The following is an 18,092-nucleotide window of genomic DNA, read 5'->3' on the forward strand; positions in this document are numbered from 1 at the left end:
TATGTGATCTCATTACTATTTAAATCTACTAGTCACATTTCATAAAATTCTTTATTCCTTCTATCACATTACAGCACATTTCTGTCAGGTTAAGTAGAAATTTGATGATAGTAATACTGGATTACACCAAATCCCATCACTTCCTAGTGTAAACTGTCCTGGAATTACATCACATAATCTAGCAGCTGACTGAACATGACTACAGAGTAAGTACAGTGGGCCTATCCAAGTCCCTTCCATCTTCAAGTCCCTTCCTTCTCTCAGCCCCTCCCCTCTGTCAGTTCCTCCCCCTTTTCTAGCCCCTCCCCTCACTTTAAAGCCCTCCCAGAAAATGTAATTTCCTGTTACTAGTTAAATTGTTTACAATCAGCTGACTGACCCAGCTCGAGATATTATTTCACTTCCACTTTTACCACTGTTAGTTCCTTATTTCATACAAGTGAAAATAGAAGACTACAAGATGATGGCTCCTTTATAACACCCAATTCTAAAATCTATAAGAACATTCTTACTTCACAAGTAAAGTCATTCACCACAAAACAAAACAAATACATACATCTTGCACTTTGTCAACATGTAAAAGGCACGAAAGAAAAAAGCCGCAAGAAAACAGCGTGTCATTTGATGACATCTTCTATAACATGACATCTTATGTCTTTAAATTATTCTCTTTGAGAGACATTTCAGAAAAAACTCTGGTAAACAGAGATATAAAACAAAACATTCCAGTCACATATTCTCTCCTGTATTTTTCAGCAGTAGGCTCAGCTTCTCAGGTATCTGGTTACCTGAGGTGGGATTAATTCAGAAGAGATGATCCTTATTACTTCACAGATCAGAACAAGGATTACTCCATAAACTGAAGTTACTCTTCAGTTCTTCAAAGAACTCCTAAAATATCTACTACCACGTGCCAGGCAAAAACACGAAATTCTTCACATAGCACCATACCAGGGGTTTTGACGAAGTTAAAAATAAAAATACTGCATACAAGAAAAGTTAATAATTCAGTCTTTTAGGAATAGTACCAACGATCCCCTTTAAAAGGGAAGTTTATAATCTGTCTGACTGAATGCACATCTAATGTAAGAGAACAAACCCACAGCCAGGCGTTGGATCTCCTGTAATTCAAAATCCTCAACATTTTACTGAGGATCAGGGGAAGGAAGATGAAAATGAGAGTCCCTCGTGGGTCTGTCTTTGTCTAGACAATGACCACCTCTCCCCTCTGTCTGCTGTCTGGCGCCCTCACACGACACATTAGGTACAGGATCCCAGCGCTGTCGATGGTGACAAATGTCTGGAAGTCAGGGCTGATCTGGACCTGACGGATGAAGCTCCCTCGTACATGGAAAGTCTGTAGAGGAGTTCCATCCAACTGCCACCACTAGAGGGCGGTAGAGATGGGGTGAGCAATAAAACAGACATGAAGTACATGTACATACATAGATTTCGAAGCAAAGGATATACAATGATACTAACAGCAGGCTTATAATATCTCGCATCACCATGGTGTTGCCATGGTGTCACTATGGTGATACCATGGGGGGGGGGGGGAGGGGAAGTATTTTACTTTATTGTCTTTTTCTTCTTCTTCTTCTTTTCATATCTGTCTCGTCCAGGACAGGGGATTATCTTATTTTATCTTTGCATCATATAATTACTTCAATTCATTATCATTAACTAATTGAATAATAATTAATGATTGAATAATAATTATATGATAATTATCTCTCTACTTTTTCCTCATGGAGAGTAAACAGCTGATAAAGCTGTAATACTTAATCAAATCTTGCATATAATTATGACTCTTTTTTTTTGTTCAATTTCATCAGAAATCCATGTTTTCATTGAAGAAGTTGTCTTACCCGGACATTTTCTCCCGCTGTGATGACGATCTTGGAGTCTGGTGAGAATTTGATGTCAGTCACCCAAGACTTGTGTTGAAGACACGTCCCTATCTCTTGACCACTGGCAATGTTCCATACCTAAACAAGCAACCAATAAAATTTTGACTCTGAAGGAGTGATTTACATCCATTATGATAGACATTCACAAGCAAAGACCAACTTTGCAGCATATTATGATAATGATGGCATGGTGAGCCATTGTAATTTGAAATGTTACACCAAAACTTTCAATTTTAATTAAAAGAAAAATCAACATCTCTGTCTAAAGATTGGTGGAAGATTATTTTTAAAAAAAAATTATCTTAAAATATTGGATCTCATATGATTTGCATACTCTGCTGCTACTCACGGTCTTTTTCTAATAAAACAGATAATTATACAATCAGATAACTGTGGAGGTTATGTTGACTGGAAGCTCAGTTAGATCGCCAAGAACATTCAAATGAATGTCAAGTGTTTCAGATTAGTTTCATTTTTTTTTTTTGGACACATTTACAAAGTGTAGTTATTTTATCTTAGCTTTCCTTGTTTATTCTATGGAATTAAAATATTTTCTGTTAACCCTCTTTTAACTGGGGGGTGGGGTTAAATTGACCCCCCCTCGACATTTCGCGCAACGATTCCACAACGCGCAAAGATTTTTCCGCGTTGTTCATGACTTTTTTCATTGAAGTCTCCCGCATATTTTGAGACCAAATTTGCGACGTCCGAGTACACCGTTCTGAAGTTATGCAATGTTTTGCATATGCATGTCAACCCGAAAACAGCTCAAATTCATGATTTCGTGTGCACATCCAATGCAAATTGTGGTTTTTTTTTGTAAAATTGATACAAATTAGATTATTTCAACTTTTGAACATTGAAATTAATCAATTTTAATGTAGATAAGCTTGAAAAAGTGCCTGCAACAAATTTTGGCAAAAAAACAATAGAAAACAAAAGGTCTACAAAACAATAGAAAACAAAAGGTTGAAAAACAATAAAATACATAAGAAATTAACAAAACAATAAAAAACAAAAGAAACTGATTTTGATTGCGCTATTTTTTTACAAGAAAATTGTTTGATGTGTCTTGAGGAACTCAAATTTGACCCCCCAGTAAAAACTTGGTCTCAAATAGCCCAGTTAAAATAGGGTTAAATCTCAGTTTTAGCTGTATGGGTACACAAAGCTGATGTAATGAAGGAAATACACGTAATGACTGAACAAATATATTGGTGTTTTGATACAAAACTGATTATATGACCTTGTAGTACTGACAACTCCAATAAGAATTGACCTTCCTTTCTGAATTTCAATATGGGGAAGAAATGTATTAAATGTTTTCTAGAAATTAAGAGTGTTAACTTTCTAATCAGAATTGAATTGAGTTAGTCTGCTAATTTCATGCGAAAACTTCCAATCATCTTCATGATGACATAAAAATAACATTGAAGAATTTTTAACAAAAATATTCTGTTACCCTTGTGATGCCACTGTCGTCTCCTGTTGCTAGGATACCATTGTCTGGTGAGAAGTGACAGGTGCGAACTGAATCAATGTGATTCTCCAGGGACTTCATCAACGTCAGAGACTCTACATCCCAAATCTGCATGGTAGAATACACACAGAAAGCAACAGAGTTGGGAGAATGCTAGGTCATAAATGCAGTTTAACCGGAAAAAGTAGAAATGTTCACGTGCATCTTAATTTAGCAAATTTTGTGAGAGCCAAGAATCGCATCACGAAATTAAAATACAGGCGAATGTTCTTGTCTACACTATATGTATTGAATGCCAGTGGCAATTCGCAAAAAATTCATGCCGCAAAAAAGGCTGTCGGTTCCAATTTTCAAACATTTAATGCTGCAAAAATATCTTGCTTTACAGTACACCACATATTGTCTGGGCAGATAAGAATGTCCCTCAAGAACCCCTTCTAGTCCTTTCACTTCATCTGGACCATGTCTCTTTTATCATATTCACTGTTCCAGTCCTACCATCAATGCTATACCTCATATGTATACATTGCAGCTATGGTGATTAAAGCTATTCCCCTCCAACCACCTCTACTATTCTCCTCTATCTCGACTATCCCTCTTAAGCCATCTTTACTATCTCTATCAATTTCTACCTGACCCCACTATCTATCTACTATTCCCCTTTATCAGTTTTATACCTCCCTACTTCTACTATCCCACTCCATCAGTCTCTACTATACCTCTCTACCTCTACTATCCCCCTTCAATCTCTACTATCCCTATCTAGTTATCTTTACTATCATTCCCTAACCATTTTCACTATCCTTCCCTAACCATTTTCACTATCCTTCCCTAACCATATTCACTATCCTTCTCTAACCATCTCTACTATCCCCCTCTAATCATCTCTACCATTCCTTCTATCTTGACTAAACCCCTAGAACAAACTCTACTATCCCCTCTAACTATCTCGTCGATCCTCAGCACCTGTAAAGGTGTGACCATGAAGACGAGATGAGCTTGTTACGTTCTCACCTTGGCTGATTTGTCAACTGAAACCGTTGCCACCATGGACTGATCGGGAGACATTTCACACATAAAGATCCAGTCATCATGAGCATTTATTGTCTCCAGATTCCTTCCAGATTTTAGGTCCCAAACCTGCATGGATTAGAAAAAACTTAAAAGTAAAACAAGATACCCTGGAAAGTGAAACACTTCAATGACTGAATTGCCAACTCCTTGCAACAAACAGAAAATACATAAAAGAAATATTCCAGCAGAGAAAACCCATTACATGTACCTTTGTCAATGTACTCAAAGCATGGCAGGAATGCTGTTATCAATTTATCTTTTCTGATACCTCCACCATAAAAACAGAAACAATTATTTTCTTTTCCATATCATGGAAGGTGAAATCTCTAGCATAAGAATAAGATCCAGGCAGGAACTTTGTTTCCCAGACTCAAATTAATTGCATGATTTCTGCTTTGACTCTCAAAAAGTCTTTGCATGGCAGTCAGGATTCAAGACTTGAAGCCAGGGGAGATGAATAAATGTGGAGGAAATATTTCAAGTTATCACACCAGCAAACACTGTGATTAAGTCTCTATTTCAACTTGCTGATGTTGGGTAATAATGCACAAAAGACTGCATGCCATGCATTGACATGTCTGCAATTATAAAGGGTCTAGGGCATTTACTCGCTGGGCAATTACACCGGACCCTTCCCCTGACCCTAATCCTAATCCTGAACCTAATCCTAACTCTTACTCAAACTCTAACCCTAAACCTATCCCTAGCCCTAATCTCTATTCTAACCTTATCACTAACCAGTTTTTAGCCAGGGGTTGATTGCCCTGATATGATTGTAAACAGCAAATGGGTGCAGTCCACAGTGTAATCAACTGCTTTATAAATGGCTGTCCAGTATCAAAACCTGCTCTAACTTGCTGTCCAAAAAATGGTAATTACTAATAAGTTACAACTATTGCGTGACTACTTGACATCAAAAAGAAGACAAATTACTCATCAGACATGTCTTTGGATGTATAGCTGTATGAACGGTGTTCAGAATTCAGTGACTATAAAGAAACTAAACCTTTTGGTACAAAAAAAACAACAACATAATACTGCACATCTTCAGAAGATGATTCCATAATTTTTTTTTATTACATGCCCAAATATTGAATGAATAAATAAATAAAACCTCAATTTTTGGCTTATATTTTCCAGAGAACAAGACTAAACTAAAGAGAGTTGGTAGGACCTACCCTCAGAGTGCCATCTTGAGATGAAGACAAAATCTTGCAGTCATCCTGGAAGATCCGACAGCTGGTCACGCCCTTTGAATGACCTTTGCACTCATTGACCTTTCCATCTTCTGACCAGATCTGAATTCACGTGAAAATTAATGTCAAGGAACAAAATAGTACCGCTGAATAGAAAATAACAACTACAACAAATGCATAATTACGTAACAGCCTTAAAGTGGGGAAAACATACATGTGCACTGTACCACCACTCTTTGGTAAAATGCATTAAGAAACATGAAAAAGGCTAAGATTTGAAGTTATTATTCTTATACTATGATGTAAGCATGCAATATATCTTGGATTATATAGCCACTCTTCAAAAAAGAATATATCTAACCTCTATGTTACATACAAAACATATCAACAGGGGGTAAATTTCTTGGTCATTCATATAAAAAATAAAGTTTATTACCACAGTAATTTCTCCGTCACTACATTTTCTGACTCAAAATGTTTTCAGGGCAAGACTTTCATCACAAGAATAATGTTTTTTTGGCACATAGAAGTGTACTCTTTATGCTAAAAAGTATTTCACTACGTGTGTAATGACAAGACCTTGATGAGTCCATCATCAGAAGACGTCACCAGTGTAGACCCCTCCTTGGTGAAGCCACACCATCTGACCTCTTTGCTGTGGGCGTCATCCAGTGACCTCTCTAACCTTTGACCTTTGAGGTCAACAACCTGAAAAATAAAAATCACAATAAACATGCAAGTACTCATGAAATTACAGATGACTGATCCTACTTGGTTTACTTTTAAAGACTGCTTCACCCTCTGGGTTGCCTTTATAAACAGGGATAACCTTCCGTGAATCAGACAAGTTCTGAGGTGCATTTGTGTCATTTCCTCTTTTGTATTTTCTTTATGTAAACTTTTCCTGCCTGACAGTACAACAGACAGCGAGATTGCACTTGATAACCATTTGATACATGAGATTCATGTGTATAACTTTACACCTCTCCCATCCCCTTAAGAAAAAAGTCCTCACAAACTTTTGAACAAAATCAAACAAAGAAGAAAGAGAAACAAGCACAAATCTTAACATTCTGTTTGAAATAATTGATCACTCCACAGTATCGAAGGAACAAAAGCATAAAACATTAATATCTATTAAAGTCTCTTGCATTATACAGGACCTTAATAAATATGTCATATTCATACACATTGGGTTTGGCTCTTATTCTGTCTTTGCATTGTTTTTTATATTTGTGGGAAGGAATGTCAAAGCAAACTGTCTGGCTACAACCTGCAGTGTGATTTATGAGAGCTTTGCTACCAGTAGCCAGATACATACTTGTAGCATGCTATATGGTTCCATGGCATTTACTCCTGCAACAATTGCTCCCATGAAATATCTGCACATTAAGCCAAACATAAAATTCTACCCACAACCTTTACCCTAAACCTAATCCTCACATCAAACTAAACTTTATCCTAATCCCAATCCTCACATAAAACTAAACCTAAAACTTTATCACAACCATAACCCTGACCCTAAGTCCTTGGAGAATATAAGACCAGAGCAATTATGTCACCATGTTATACTGTATATGCTAATATATTTCGTGTGCAGATATTTTGGCGAAGTAGGAAGTCAGACGTTTTCGCGAATTGACGCCGACGCTAACATAAATGCAGTGTACCCAAGCGCACAGAGACATTTTCATGTGTTGTTAAATTCAGGATCCAACTGACATTTGCGAAAATTAAACCCTCGCGAAAATAACAGCTTTACAGTATCACACATATCATTCCACTCAACAGACCGGTATCAGACTCATTGGTCTTTCTGACCACACAATTTGGTCCTTCTGACCACACCCTTTGGTCCTTCTGACCACACCCTTTGGTCCTTGTGACCGCACCCTTTGGTCCTTGTGACCACACCCTTTGGTCCTTCTGACCACACCCTTTGGTCTTTCTGACCGCACCCTTTGGTCCTTCTGACCACACCCTTTGGTCCTTGTGACCGCACCCTTTGGTCCTTCTGACCACACCCTTTGGTCCTTCTGACCACACCCTTTGGTCCTTCTGACCACACCCTTTGGTCCTTGTGACCACACCCTTTGGTCCTTCCGACCACACCCTTTTGGTCTTTCTGACCACACCTTTTGGTCCTTCTGACCACACCCTTTGGTCCTTCTGACCATACCCTTTGGTCCTTACCCTGACTGTCCCTGCATCAGATCCATAAGCCACCTTGGTGGTATCACTATTGAGAGCAAAAGCCCTCATCCTGGAAGACTCCTGACTCAGCTCCACCATCTTCTCCATGTCTCTCCCATCGGTCATCTACAGGATTATGAGACCAGGTTAAAGGTCAAGCACTGGACACTGTCGTATATCAACGTTAACATAGTCATTGGTATCGTCAATTTCAATGTCCATATGACGTCTCTGTCCTTGTCAATATTTCTGTTTCTGTATCTTCACCTCTCATGATTATGTAAGGTACTGCATATTACGTGCATCTACAATGTATGATAAGGGTACACTCACCATAATTCCTTTCCTGTCAAAGAAGTGGTAATGGTAATCAAATTGACCTTTTCTTACCCCTGGCAGCCTTGTTTTCTATCTCACAATCTAGGGTTTTTTTCTCTCATTTGTGCTTTGTCTATGTGTTATAATTTATCTTATTTTTGTTACACTGAATCAAATGTGTTTTGTGTTTACTCATGTACATGTGCAATGTCTGAAATGCCAAATCAAATAATGATAATAATAACAACAATAATAGTAATAATAATAATAACAATAATTATAATAATAATAATAATAATAATAATAATAATAATAATAACAATAATAATAATAATAATAATAATAATAATAATAATAATAATAATAATAATAATAATAATAAAGTGCCCTCAGCATGTTCAAAATAATGACAAAGATGTATTTGTACTTAAATAGAGTGCATATTGTTTGTTGGAAATACTACAGTAGATGTCATTGAACTGAACTAAAGTGAATATCAGTATTTGGCTAACACAACCTAGTATATGACCATCCTACCTACAGGACAGGAGCAATGGTGTAAGTGTGAGCAAAGCCCAGGCAGATCACTCTTAGATATCATATCGACCTGTCTATTAGGATTTCATGGTGAGTTTCCATGACAACAAACTCTTAGTCATGGTCCAGCTGATCTACAGTAGCTCTATATCCTGCTTATAGACAATGAAGTATACAATAGGTATACTTGAATTTCTTATGCAAAAATTTACAGAAACCAATATATTTTTGAACAGCTGATAATGACTTTATTGGAGTCCATGAAACGCATACATCCATCCAAAAATAGAAAAGTTCCACTTGACATTAATGACAATGAAATCATATTGAAGACTGGTTTCCTTTCCTTGATTCAGGTTTGGTTCAAAACTTGAATTATAAATAAGATGATAAAACCCTCTTTGTTGAATTTTTTCATTGCTGCAGTTTTTGCCTGAGATCACCTTTATATCTCAGCCAAACTGATCTAGTCCTGAATAGACAGTGTGGTACTAAGTGATATAAGGACAAACAGAAAAACGGACAGACTGCCTCCCACACTATGCTTTCAAAACCGTGGATACTGAGCTACAGAAATCATACTTCATATATCCTTTATAGAGACTGCAGAAAGTCTAGTATTCCACACTTTACCAGTAATTATTGGCAAAAGATTGCCCATGGAGTTTGCATCAAGGTATAATGGTCTGATTGGATATAATGCTTACCAGACATCTGTTCTTGTTGTCTCCTGCGATGAGAAACTTGAGCCTTTCTTTTCCCTCGCAGAAAGAGGCGGCAAAATCTCTCTTCCAAACACTCTGGGTTTCCATGTGGCCATACTGCACTTTCCAGATCTGGTATTAAGAAAAAAGAGGAAAATTCTACTGATATAATGCTCAAAAGACCATATAATACAAAAAATTGATCTTATGATTATATAAAAGATGAGCTTTTCACATATTACTTTCAATTGAGAAAAGTAATATTTGCCTCAAGACTTGGAATATCAATTTACACAGTAAAGTCATAAACACTTAAATGGACATAAATTTGAAAGTATACAAAGAAATATGATTGAATGCCCTATACAGTGTTTAACTATAAACTGGAACTAATATTGAAACTCAGATAAAGACTTGATATCATATGTAGAGAGAGAATACACACAAGCTTTGACTTTAAGTGTCTTGATTCCAATTTGATTCCAATTCAATTCAAGTGATTTTAATATGTGACCATCCAGCTCAAAATTTTGACAGTAGATAAAGAAAAGATTACTCTCCCAGGTATTAAAGACAAACTTAAACAATTTGAGTCGGTCAACCCAAATGACAAATATTGTTAGATTACAAAAAATCCTAATCTATGACTTTTCATGGTTTTTGAGCTGGGTGGTCACGTATTAATGGCTGAGCACAGATTGTTATACAGTTTGACATTTGAAATCCTGCTCGAAAGGGATTGAGTGAACACAGAACACAACATATTTGGACACTCAGGATCCTGATTGAAGGTGAACTAGAAATGTCGCTATGGCGACTGGTATGCCTCCGCCATAATGCACGATTCTCCTAATAGGTCTATAGTACATGTGGACAATGTGTGATTACATTTTCACAAAACTGGCAAAATATCAAAATGACATGTTTGTCACAAATGCATCAAATGTTTACCTTCCTTGACCTATGTTTAATTGGATGAATAGGAGAGCATGTACTTTAACTTCGACTTTGACCCTTTCATAAGTTTACGCACTTGAGTAATTTTCAAGGTATGGAGAAAAAGTGCAATTTCTGTATTGAACAGTAAATTGTTATCATTTTCATCTGGCCTTTGATTCATAAGAGAATCACTGTCAGGCGGAACATACATAAATATGTACTAAGTTTAAAGATTACTTGAGCCGCTTCCGAGATATGGAAAAAGTAGTAAGTTCAGCACTTTCACTTGATCTTTGACCTTTTGACCTTTGACCTTCTTGGCAAAAAAAAAAAATCCCAGAGAATCTCTAGTGGGTAATATACATGCATACATTAAGTTTAAAAAAGATAATCCTGCTGGCATTGCATAAATATAAGGAAAATAGTAAAATTTCAAAATATTGCCCTTGACCTTTGACCCCTGACCTTTGACCCCATAAACCCCAAATTCCCTAGCTAACTACTGACAGTCAGTACATGCATGTATACTTTGTTCCATAAAGATACTTTGAACAATTTCCAAGATACAGAGAAAAAAGTGAAATTTTAACATTTTACTTGACCTTTTGACCTTTGACCTTTTGACCTCATGACCCCAAACTTTCACCAAAGAATCTTAATTGGGTAATACATGTATACACTAAGTTTCAAGAAAATATCTTCAGGCATTGCATAGATATGGGGGAAATAGTGCAATTTTAAGCATTTGACCTTGACCTTTTGACCTTTGACCTTGAGCATGTGCACCCAAAAGTTGATAGGCACAACTTCACCCCCTAATACACATACATGCCAAGTTTCATTAGTCTACCTCAAAAGGTTTTGATAGTTACCCTGTCCACAAAATTCATTACGGACGGACGGAAGGACGGACGGACGGAAGGACGGACGGACGGACAGACGGACGGACGGAAGGACGGACGGACGGACGGACAACCCGAAAACATAATGCCTCCGGCACCACTTCGTGGCGGAGGCATAAAAAACTGACGAAGAAAGATAACGTACCCTGACTGTTTCATCATCAGATGCTGAGACGAGTCTGTCACCTTTGACATCAAATTTGACGCTCATGACCCAGCTGGTATGACCTTTGAGTACTGCCACAGGTTTGAAACGCTTCGTTTCCCAGAGCTAGAAGGAAATACACATTATAGGCATAATTTACCATTTGCAGATGGAACAAAAACCCAGCACTGCTTTAAAATAGTTTTAAAATGTGAGTTAGGGATAGAAACAGCCACTGTAAAAATTTGAATTTGTATAATCGATTTTAAGTATTGTTAAATACATAAAATGTGAACAATAGTGTCTTTATCACGAAAATTTTTATATGATAGGATGTTTTGTGGTACAACAGACCTACACATTTGCATTAAATGTCATATTTTGGACATTTTTAAATTACTGTTCCAAAAGGTAAACAGGACCTTTAACCCTAACTAGGCCGGGCTATTTCAGTAGTTGATAGAGCCGGGGGGGGGGGGGGGGGCCTCCCAGGCCCCCCCTCCAGATCTCGGCTGTTGACCGCGCGATCGCGACGAAAATTGGCACACACATTGCCTATGATGTAATCTAAAATACCATGAAGTTAATTTTTCAAAAAATCATCATTTATGCTAAATTATGCTAATTTATGCATGATGATGCATAAAATCAGACTATTTGGTATAAATCACAAAATAAAGCTCAAAACAGGCACATTTTTTGTGTAAATATTCTTTTTAGTGTCCTCAGCAAATGTAATGAAAAAAATTGTGCTATCATGAAAAATTCTTAAGTATTTTATTGTTTTTTTGAATTTCTTATGTATTTCTCTGTTTTTTCGACTTTATGATTTTTATTGTTTTTTCGATGAAATTTGTCCGCAACATTGCTCCGAACAAGAAAATATGTTATTCATTGATTTTAATCAATAAAACACCAAAATAATCATGCTTTTATGAAATTTGCCAGTAAGCACAGTTTGCATTGAAATTGTACACGAATTAACGTTTTTGAGCAATTTTTGGTCTGACATGCATGTACATATTTATGCGTAACTTTGGAACCGCGCGCCCAGGCGTCGCAAATTTGGTGTCAAAAGATGCGGGAGACTCAAAAGAAAAAAGTAATGAAACGTCGCGGCGATAGCTTTTTGCGATTGCGATACATCGCGCGGAACGTGGAGGGGGGGCCTCGGAGGCCCCCCCCCCCCCCCCCGGCCTAAAGGGTGTGTACAGTTCTGGTCGAGGTGTAGATTTAGCTTTTAACATTTTGCGAGATATTCAGAAACCACTCCATGAGATGTCAAAGAGCATGCAGTTCTAAGGGGTATCAAAAGTTTATTCGATGAAAATCGGTTTTGAAATGGCTCAGATATCCAAAAACAAGGTGAAACAAAGAGATCCTCATAAAGTTGTGGCATGTCGCCTTTTATTATTAGCACTTTTTTGGATATCTCAGCCATTTGAAAACCAATTTTCATCAAATAAACATTGAATCCTTCTTAGAATTACATGCTCTTTCATATTTCATAAGAGGCTTTTCATTATCTCACTTAGGAATGTTTAAAACATGAATCCCTACCTCAACCAGTACTGTACAGTCCCTTTAACCCACTGAAGAAGAACTGATTTTTCTATCGATGCATTTCTCATTTACCCCAGCCCACCATTATTTGGGACTAGTCTTCAAAGGGTTAAAGATTCTGCAGGTTTGAAATCTTTGAAATCTTCGTCTTCCACAGCTAGAAGGGAATACACATTCAAGACTCCTGCACTAACATATATGGGATTATATGAGATAACTTAAAATGATATTGACTTTGAGTAATATTGGTGTTGCTTTGTTTTTAATAGAATGCATTATCTTTTGTAGGCACGGGCACAGTTTGGAAGTAAACGCTAGAGTGAAGAATATTTCAAGAAGTTTATATAAGCCATCTTCTTTTCTCCGGTGGCCCTTTTCGGACATTAAAATCTTTAAATCTGTATAACTTTGGTGGCCCAAACAGAAATGTAGTGACTGAAAATAAACAAATACATAACAATCCATGTTGAATCTTAAGTGCCTGATTGGGCCACCAAAATACAGCCTTTTGGAAATCTCGGGTCACGCTAATGTCGAGCATAATCATGCAAACAAACAGTAAAATAGACAATGCTCATGAGACGAAAACAGGCCTATGATGATTTAGACAGAGAGGGTGAGAGAGAGAGAGAATTAATGTAGATGGACAGAAGAGTCTCCTGAACAAAGGAAAGAAATGATTCACCCACCAAACACCACTCAATTTACTATTAAAGGCACATGGACCCGGTGGTTTAGTCGAATGCATATGTGGGCGCACGGCACAAGTTTCCTACAGAGATCTACGCTATCGACTCCTCTTTAGCGCTTACGCTATGACCCATTTCCATGACTCAGAAGCAGGTCTGCCAACATTTCCACATCCAAATCAGGGAGATTCCACACAGCAATCAGGGGGATATTGTGTGTTACCTGCATTTCAGTGGGTGAAAATAATTCCCAAATCAGGGAAATTTTCTTATTCTCTTATTCAGACATGAACAGATTTTGACATTTTCAGGGAGACTCCTGCAGAATCAGGGCGACTTGGCAGGTCTGCAGAAGAAGTGCGATCCACTGTAGTCAGTGGTCCGATCACAGTTCGGCTCATGATTCGGCTGAGGGGGATGACAGCTTTAGCAAACTTCTTTTGTGACATCATAAGAAGCACATAAGCACGCACCCTGGCATTACTACAGACTGCGTGATGCGCAGAGAAGACAATGAAGGCAATGTTGAATAGCAACACCTACGCGCTTTACTCTTGATGACAGCTCAACTTTAGCAAACTTCGTATCAATGCTAAAGGTGAACGGCACTATCATCCAACAGCACCCCTGCAACTACCGGGTCTATGCGCCTTAACATCTCGCATTATCTACATACTCCAGCCACCATATCTATCAGTCTAGACCTAGAAGAGTTAAAGACTTACCAGAATCTCAAAGGTGGATAGTCCACCTGCTATGACGTCTCCTTTGGGTGAGAATTCACAGCACAGTACACTGTCCGCCTCACTAGCACACTTCCCTTCTAGCTTAGAGCTCAGCATTCCCCATACATGGACCTCACTCCCTCCAGCTGATGCTACTAACTGACCATCAACAGAACAGCTACAGCTGATTGGTGGATATTGATGACCGGTATAGGTGACCATCACCTTTCCTGTTGATGAATCCAGAACCTGATAAAGGAGAAGATTGATGAAAATGATAACCAGGGTCCTGTTTTGTAAAGCTGTTCATAAAGTTAAGAACGACTTAAGAACAACTGGTGATTAGTTCTGATGTGCTATACTTATCAGAATTTCAATAATTCAGCACAAGAACGGATCACCAGTCATTTTTAAGTCGTTTGTAACTTTAAGAACAGTTTTATGAAACACTCCCCAGAACACTTTATATCATGTCAGCATGGAGCATCAAATTAATGGCAGCTTGTCACTTGCAACCAACACATGGTAAAATCTCCTTCCATGTTTTACGAACAGGGGGCTTTGAAAATATTCTCATGGATGCGTTGGTCTCACATATTAGAAATAGTGCCAATGGGTAAAAGAAACATACAGCAGCTTAAACATTCTTACTGAGCTTCACAATTAGATACCCCACCACCACCTGTCCATGAAGAGAGATTATGTAACTCCTGCCTCTCTGTAGGATTGTGGCATTGTTATACCAAGGGAGGATGTCTACACCTTTCAAATGGGGTCAAGGATGGGTTTGGAAAAGACTGCCTGGATACTGGAAAACAGCTGAACAAATTGTAGTTGAATGCATAGGGACATTATAGATTTAGCCTGTAGTCATGATTAGCAACCTGTTGGTCCATTATCAAAAGCAACTTTGAGCAGGTGGGTCCAAAAGGTTAAACACTGGAGCAAAGAGACCTCACCCCTTCCAACCTTTAAGATAGAGCAAAGAAACATTACCCAATCCAACCTGTAAGATAGAGCAAAGAAACCTCACCTAGCCACCCTTTAACCTTAACTTGGCCGGGGGGGGGGCTCCGAGGCCCCCCCTTGACGTTCCGCGCGATGTATCGCAATCGCAAAAAGCTATCGCCGCGACATTTCATGACTTTTTTCTTTCGTGTCTCTCGCATCTTTTGACACCAAATTTGCGACGCCCGGGCGCGTGGTTCCAAAGTTACACATAAATGTGTACATGCATGTCAGACCAAAAATTGCTCGAAAACGTGAATTCGTGTATAATTTCAATGCAAACTGTGCTTACAGGCAAATTTCATAAAAAACACGATAATTTTGGTGTTTTATTGATTAAAATCAATGAATAACATATTTTCTTGTTCGGAGCGATGTTGCGGACAAATTTCATCGCAAAAACAATGAAAAACATAAAGTCGAAAAAACAAAGAAATACATAAGAAATTCAAAAAACAATAAAATACTTAAGAATTTTTTCTGATGTCACAATTTTTTAAATTACATTTGCTAAGGACACTAAAAAGAATATTTACACAAAAAAAGTGCCTGTTTTGAGCTTTATTTTGTGATTGATACCGAATAGTCTGATTTCATGCATCATTATGCATAAATTAGCATAATTTAGCATAAATGATAATTTTTTGAAAAATTAACTTCAAGGTATTTTAGATTACATCATAGGCAATGTGTGTGCCAATTTTCGTCGCGATCGCGCGGTCGACGGACGAGATCTGGAGGGGGGGCCTCCCAGGCCCCCCCGGCTCTATCAACTACCTAAATAGCCCGGCCTAGTTAGGGTTAAGACAGAGCAAAGAAACCTCACCTAGCCAACCTTTAAGACAGAGCAAAGAAACCTCACCTAGCCAACCTTAAAGATAGAGCAAAGAAACCTCACCCCATCCAATCTTTAAGACAGAGCAAAAAAAAAAACAAAAAAAAACTCACCCCATCCAACCTTTAAGGTAAAGCAAAGAGACTTCACCCTATCCAACCTTTAAGATAGAGTAAAGAAACCTCACCCCATCCAACCTTTAACCCGTAGAGGATGGTTTGATTTTGCTACAACACGCATTTCCCATACATGCTTGCCCAAGTATACTCGGGAGTCGTCCTCAACGGATTAAGACAGAGCAAAGAGACCTAACCCCATCCACCTTGTAAGATAGAGCCGGGAACCCAGCTAGAATCCTGACTACAAACCTTGACAGTCATATCATCTGAGCAGGAAATGATGTAGGCATCGTCAGGAGAGAAGCAGAGAGATCGAACCATTTCTTTGTGTCCTCTGATCATCACTCGTCTGTCATACTCCAGGTCAATGATCTGAGTGGTATGAAAAATGTTACATTTACAGCAATGATCTGAGTGGTATGCAAAATGTTACATTTATAACATTGATTTGAGAGGTATGCAAAATGTTACATTTTTACAACAGTGATCTGGTGGTATGCAAAATGTTAAATATTTGCAACAGTGATCTGAGTGGCATGCAAAATGTTACATTTACAGCAATGATTTGAGTGGTATGAAAAATGTTACATTTACAGCAATGATCTGAGTGGTATGAAAAATGTTACATTAATTACAACAGTGATCTGAGTGGTATGAAAAATATATACATATTTACAACAGTGATTTGAGTGGTATGCAAAATGTTACATTTACAGCAATGATTTGAGTGGTATGCAAAATGTTACATTTGTGACCGTGCACCTCAAAACGAACATAAAGTCGCACACACTGATTTTGCGTGAGGACTGAAAATAAGTGAAATGGGTCAACCTAGCCGAACTTGACTTTTTCATATTTTCTGAAAGAGCGGGTCTTCTTTTACATTATGCCAAAATTTGGTATCATGAAACAGGCAGGAAAGTGTGTTTTTTTAGCAGTTTATCTCGACGGTTTGGTAGAATAGTGTGATTTAATAGGTGTGTCTTTAGAATCCCTTTTTCATTTCTGAAAAACCTTGTCCGCACTCTTCACTTTCAACTCCAATAACTTTCGAAAGGATAGTGCTACTGCTTTGAAAGTTGGCATTAATTATGGACAGAATGTGTTAATGAGGCATGCTAAATTTCAGTTTAATCTGATAATCCCTTCATTGTTGTTACTCTGGTGGTTTACTTCCTGTTTTTTGTCCCATTCATCGCACAGCCAGCACGGTTTGGTAAAGATTAAGCGCTTGAATAGACACTGTACTTCAGAGCCTCTTTTCTCAGTTCACACTTTTCCTGAGTTTGTGCTTTCTTTCCAATATTTAGATAGGTTTAGGAGAGTCCATTTGATTTGAGTTATACAACTCACATCATTTTAAAGCTTAAAGTCTGCTCTTTCAGAATATGGTCTTAACTAAAATTCATGTCTGGCGACTTTTTGTTTGTTTTGAGGTGCAGGGTCACATTTACAACAGTGATTTGAGTGGTATGCAAAATGTTACACATACAGCAATGATCTGAGTGGTATGCAAAATGTTACATTTACAACAGTGATTTGAGTGGTATGCAAAATGTTACATTTACAACAGTGATTTGAGTGGTATGCAAAATGTTACATTTACAACAATGATTTGAGAGGTATGCAAAATGTTACATTTACAACAGTGATCTGGTGGTATGCAAAATGTTACATTTACAACAGTGATTTGAGTGGTATGCAAAATGTTACATTTACAACAGTGATTTGAGTGGTATGCAAAATGTTACATTT

General features: G+C 37.8%; 1 protein-coding gene across 1 annotated transcript in view; it reads right to left on the reverse strand.

Annotated features, from left to right (window-relative positions):
- Nucleotides 1–1,083: 1,083 nt before the first annotated feature.
- The window catches only part of LOC139726053 (apoptotic protease-activating factor 1-like), a 38,771-nt gene continuing 21,762 nt past the window's right edge, over nucleotides 1,084–18,092 (reverse strand). The window contains exons 13-23 of the mRNA XM_071637136.1: nucleotides 16,587–16,709; nucleotides 14,376–14,624; nucleotides 11,399–11,524; nucleotides 9,416–9,544; nucleotides 7,854–7,979; nucleotides 6,240–6,368; nucleotides 5,643–5,762; nucleotides 4,405–4,530; nucleotides 3,373–3,498; nucleotides 1,869–1,988; nucleotides 1,084–1,387 (exon numbers count right to left, since the gene is read on the reverse strand). Coding sequence (XP_071493237.1) covers nucleotides 1,205–1,387; nucleotides 1,869–1,988; nucleotides 3,373–3,498; nucleotides 4,405–4,530; nucleotides 5,643–5,762; nucleotides 6,240–6,368; nucleotides 7,854–7,979; nucleotides 9,416–9,544; nucleotides 11,399–11,524; nucleotides 14,376–14,624; nucleotides 16,587–16,709 — 1,557 coding nt within the window. The 3' untranslated portion in view covers nucleotides 1,084–1,204. The remainder of the gene's footprint in view (nucleotides 1,388–1,868; nucleotides 1,989–3,372; nucleotides 3,499–4,404; nucleotides 4,531–5,642; nucleotides 5,763–6,239; nucleotides 6,369–7,853; nucleotides 7,980–9,415; nucleotides 9,545–11,398; nucleotides 11,525–14,375; nucleotides 14,625–16,586; nucleotides 16,710–18,092) is intronic.

This window comes from Diadema antillarum, unplaced genomic scaffold (genome assembly GCF_040938485.1).
Source record: "Diadema antillarum isolate AM-2024a unplaced genomic scaffold, OU_Dant_1.0 seq00000076_RagTag, whole genome shotgun sequence".
In the NCBI taxonomy this organism is placed as follows: domain Eukaryota; kingdom Metazoa; phylum Echinodermata; class Echinoidea; order Diadematoida; family Diadematidae; genus Diadema; species Diadema antillarum.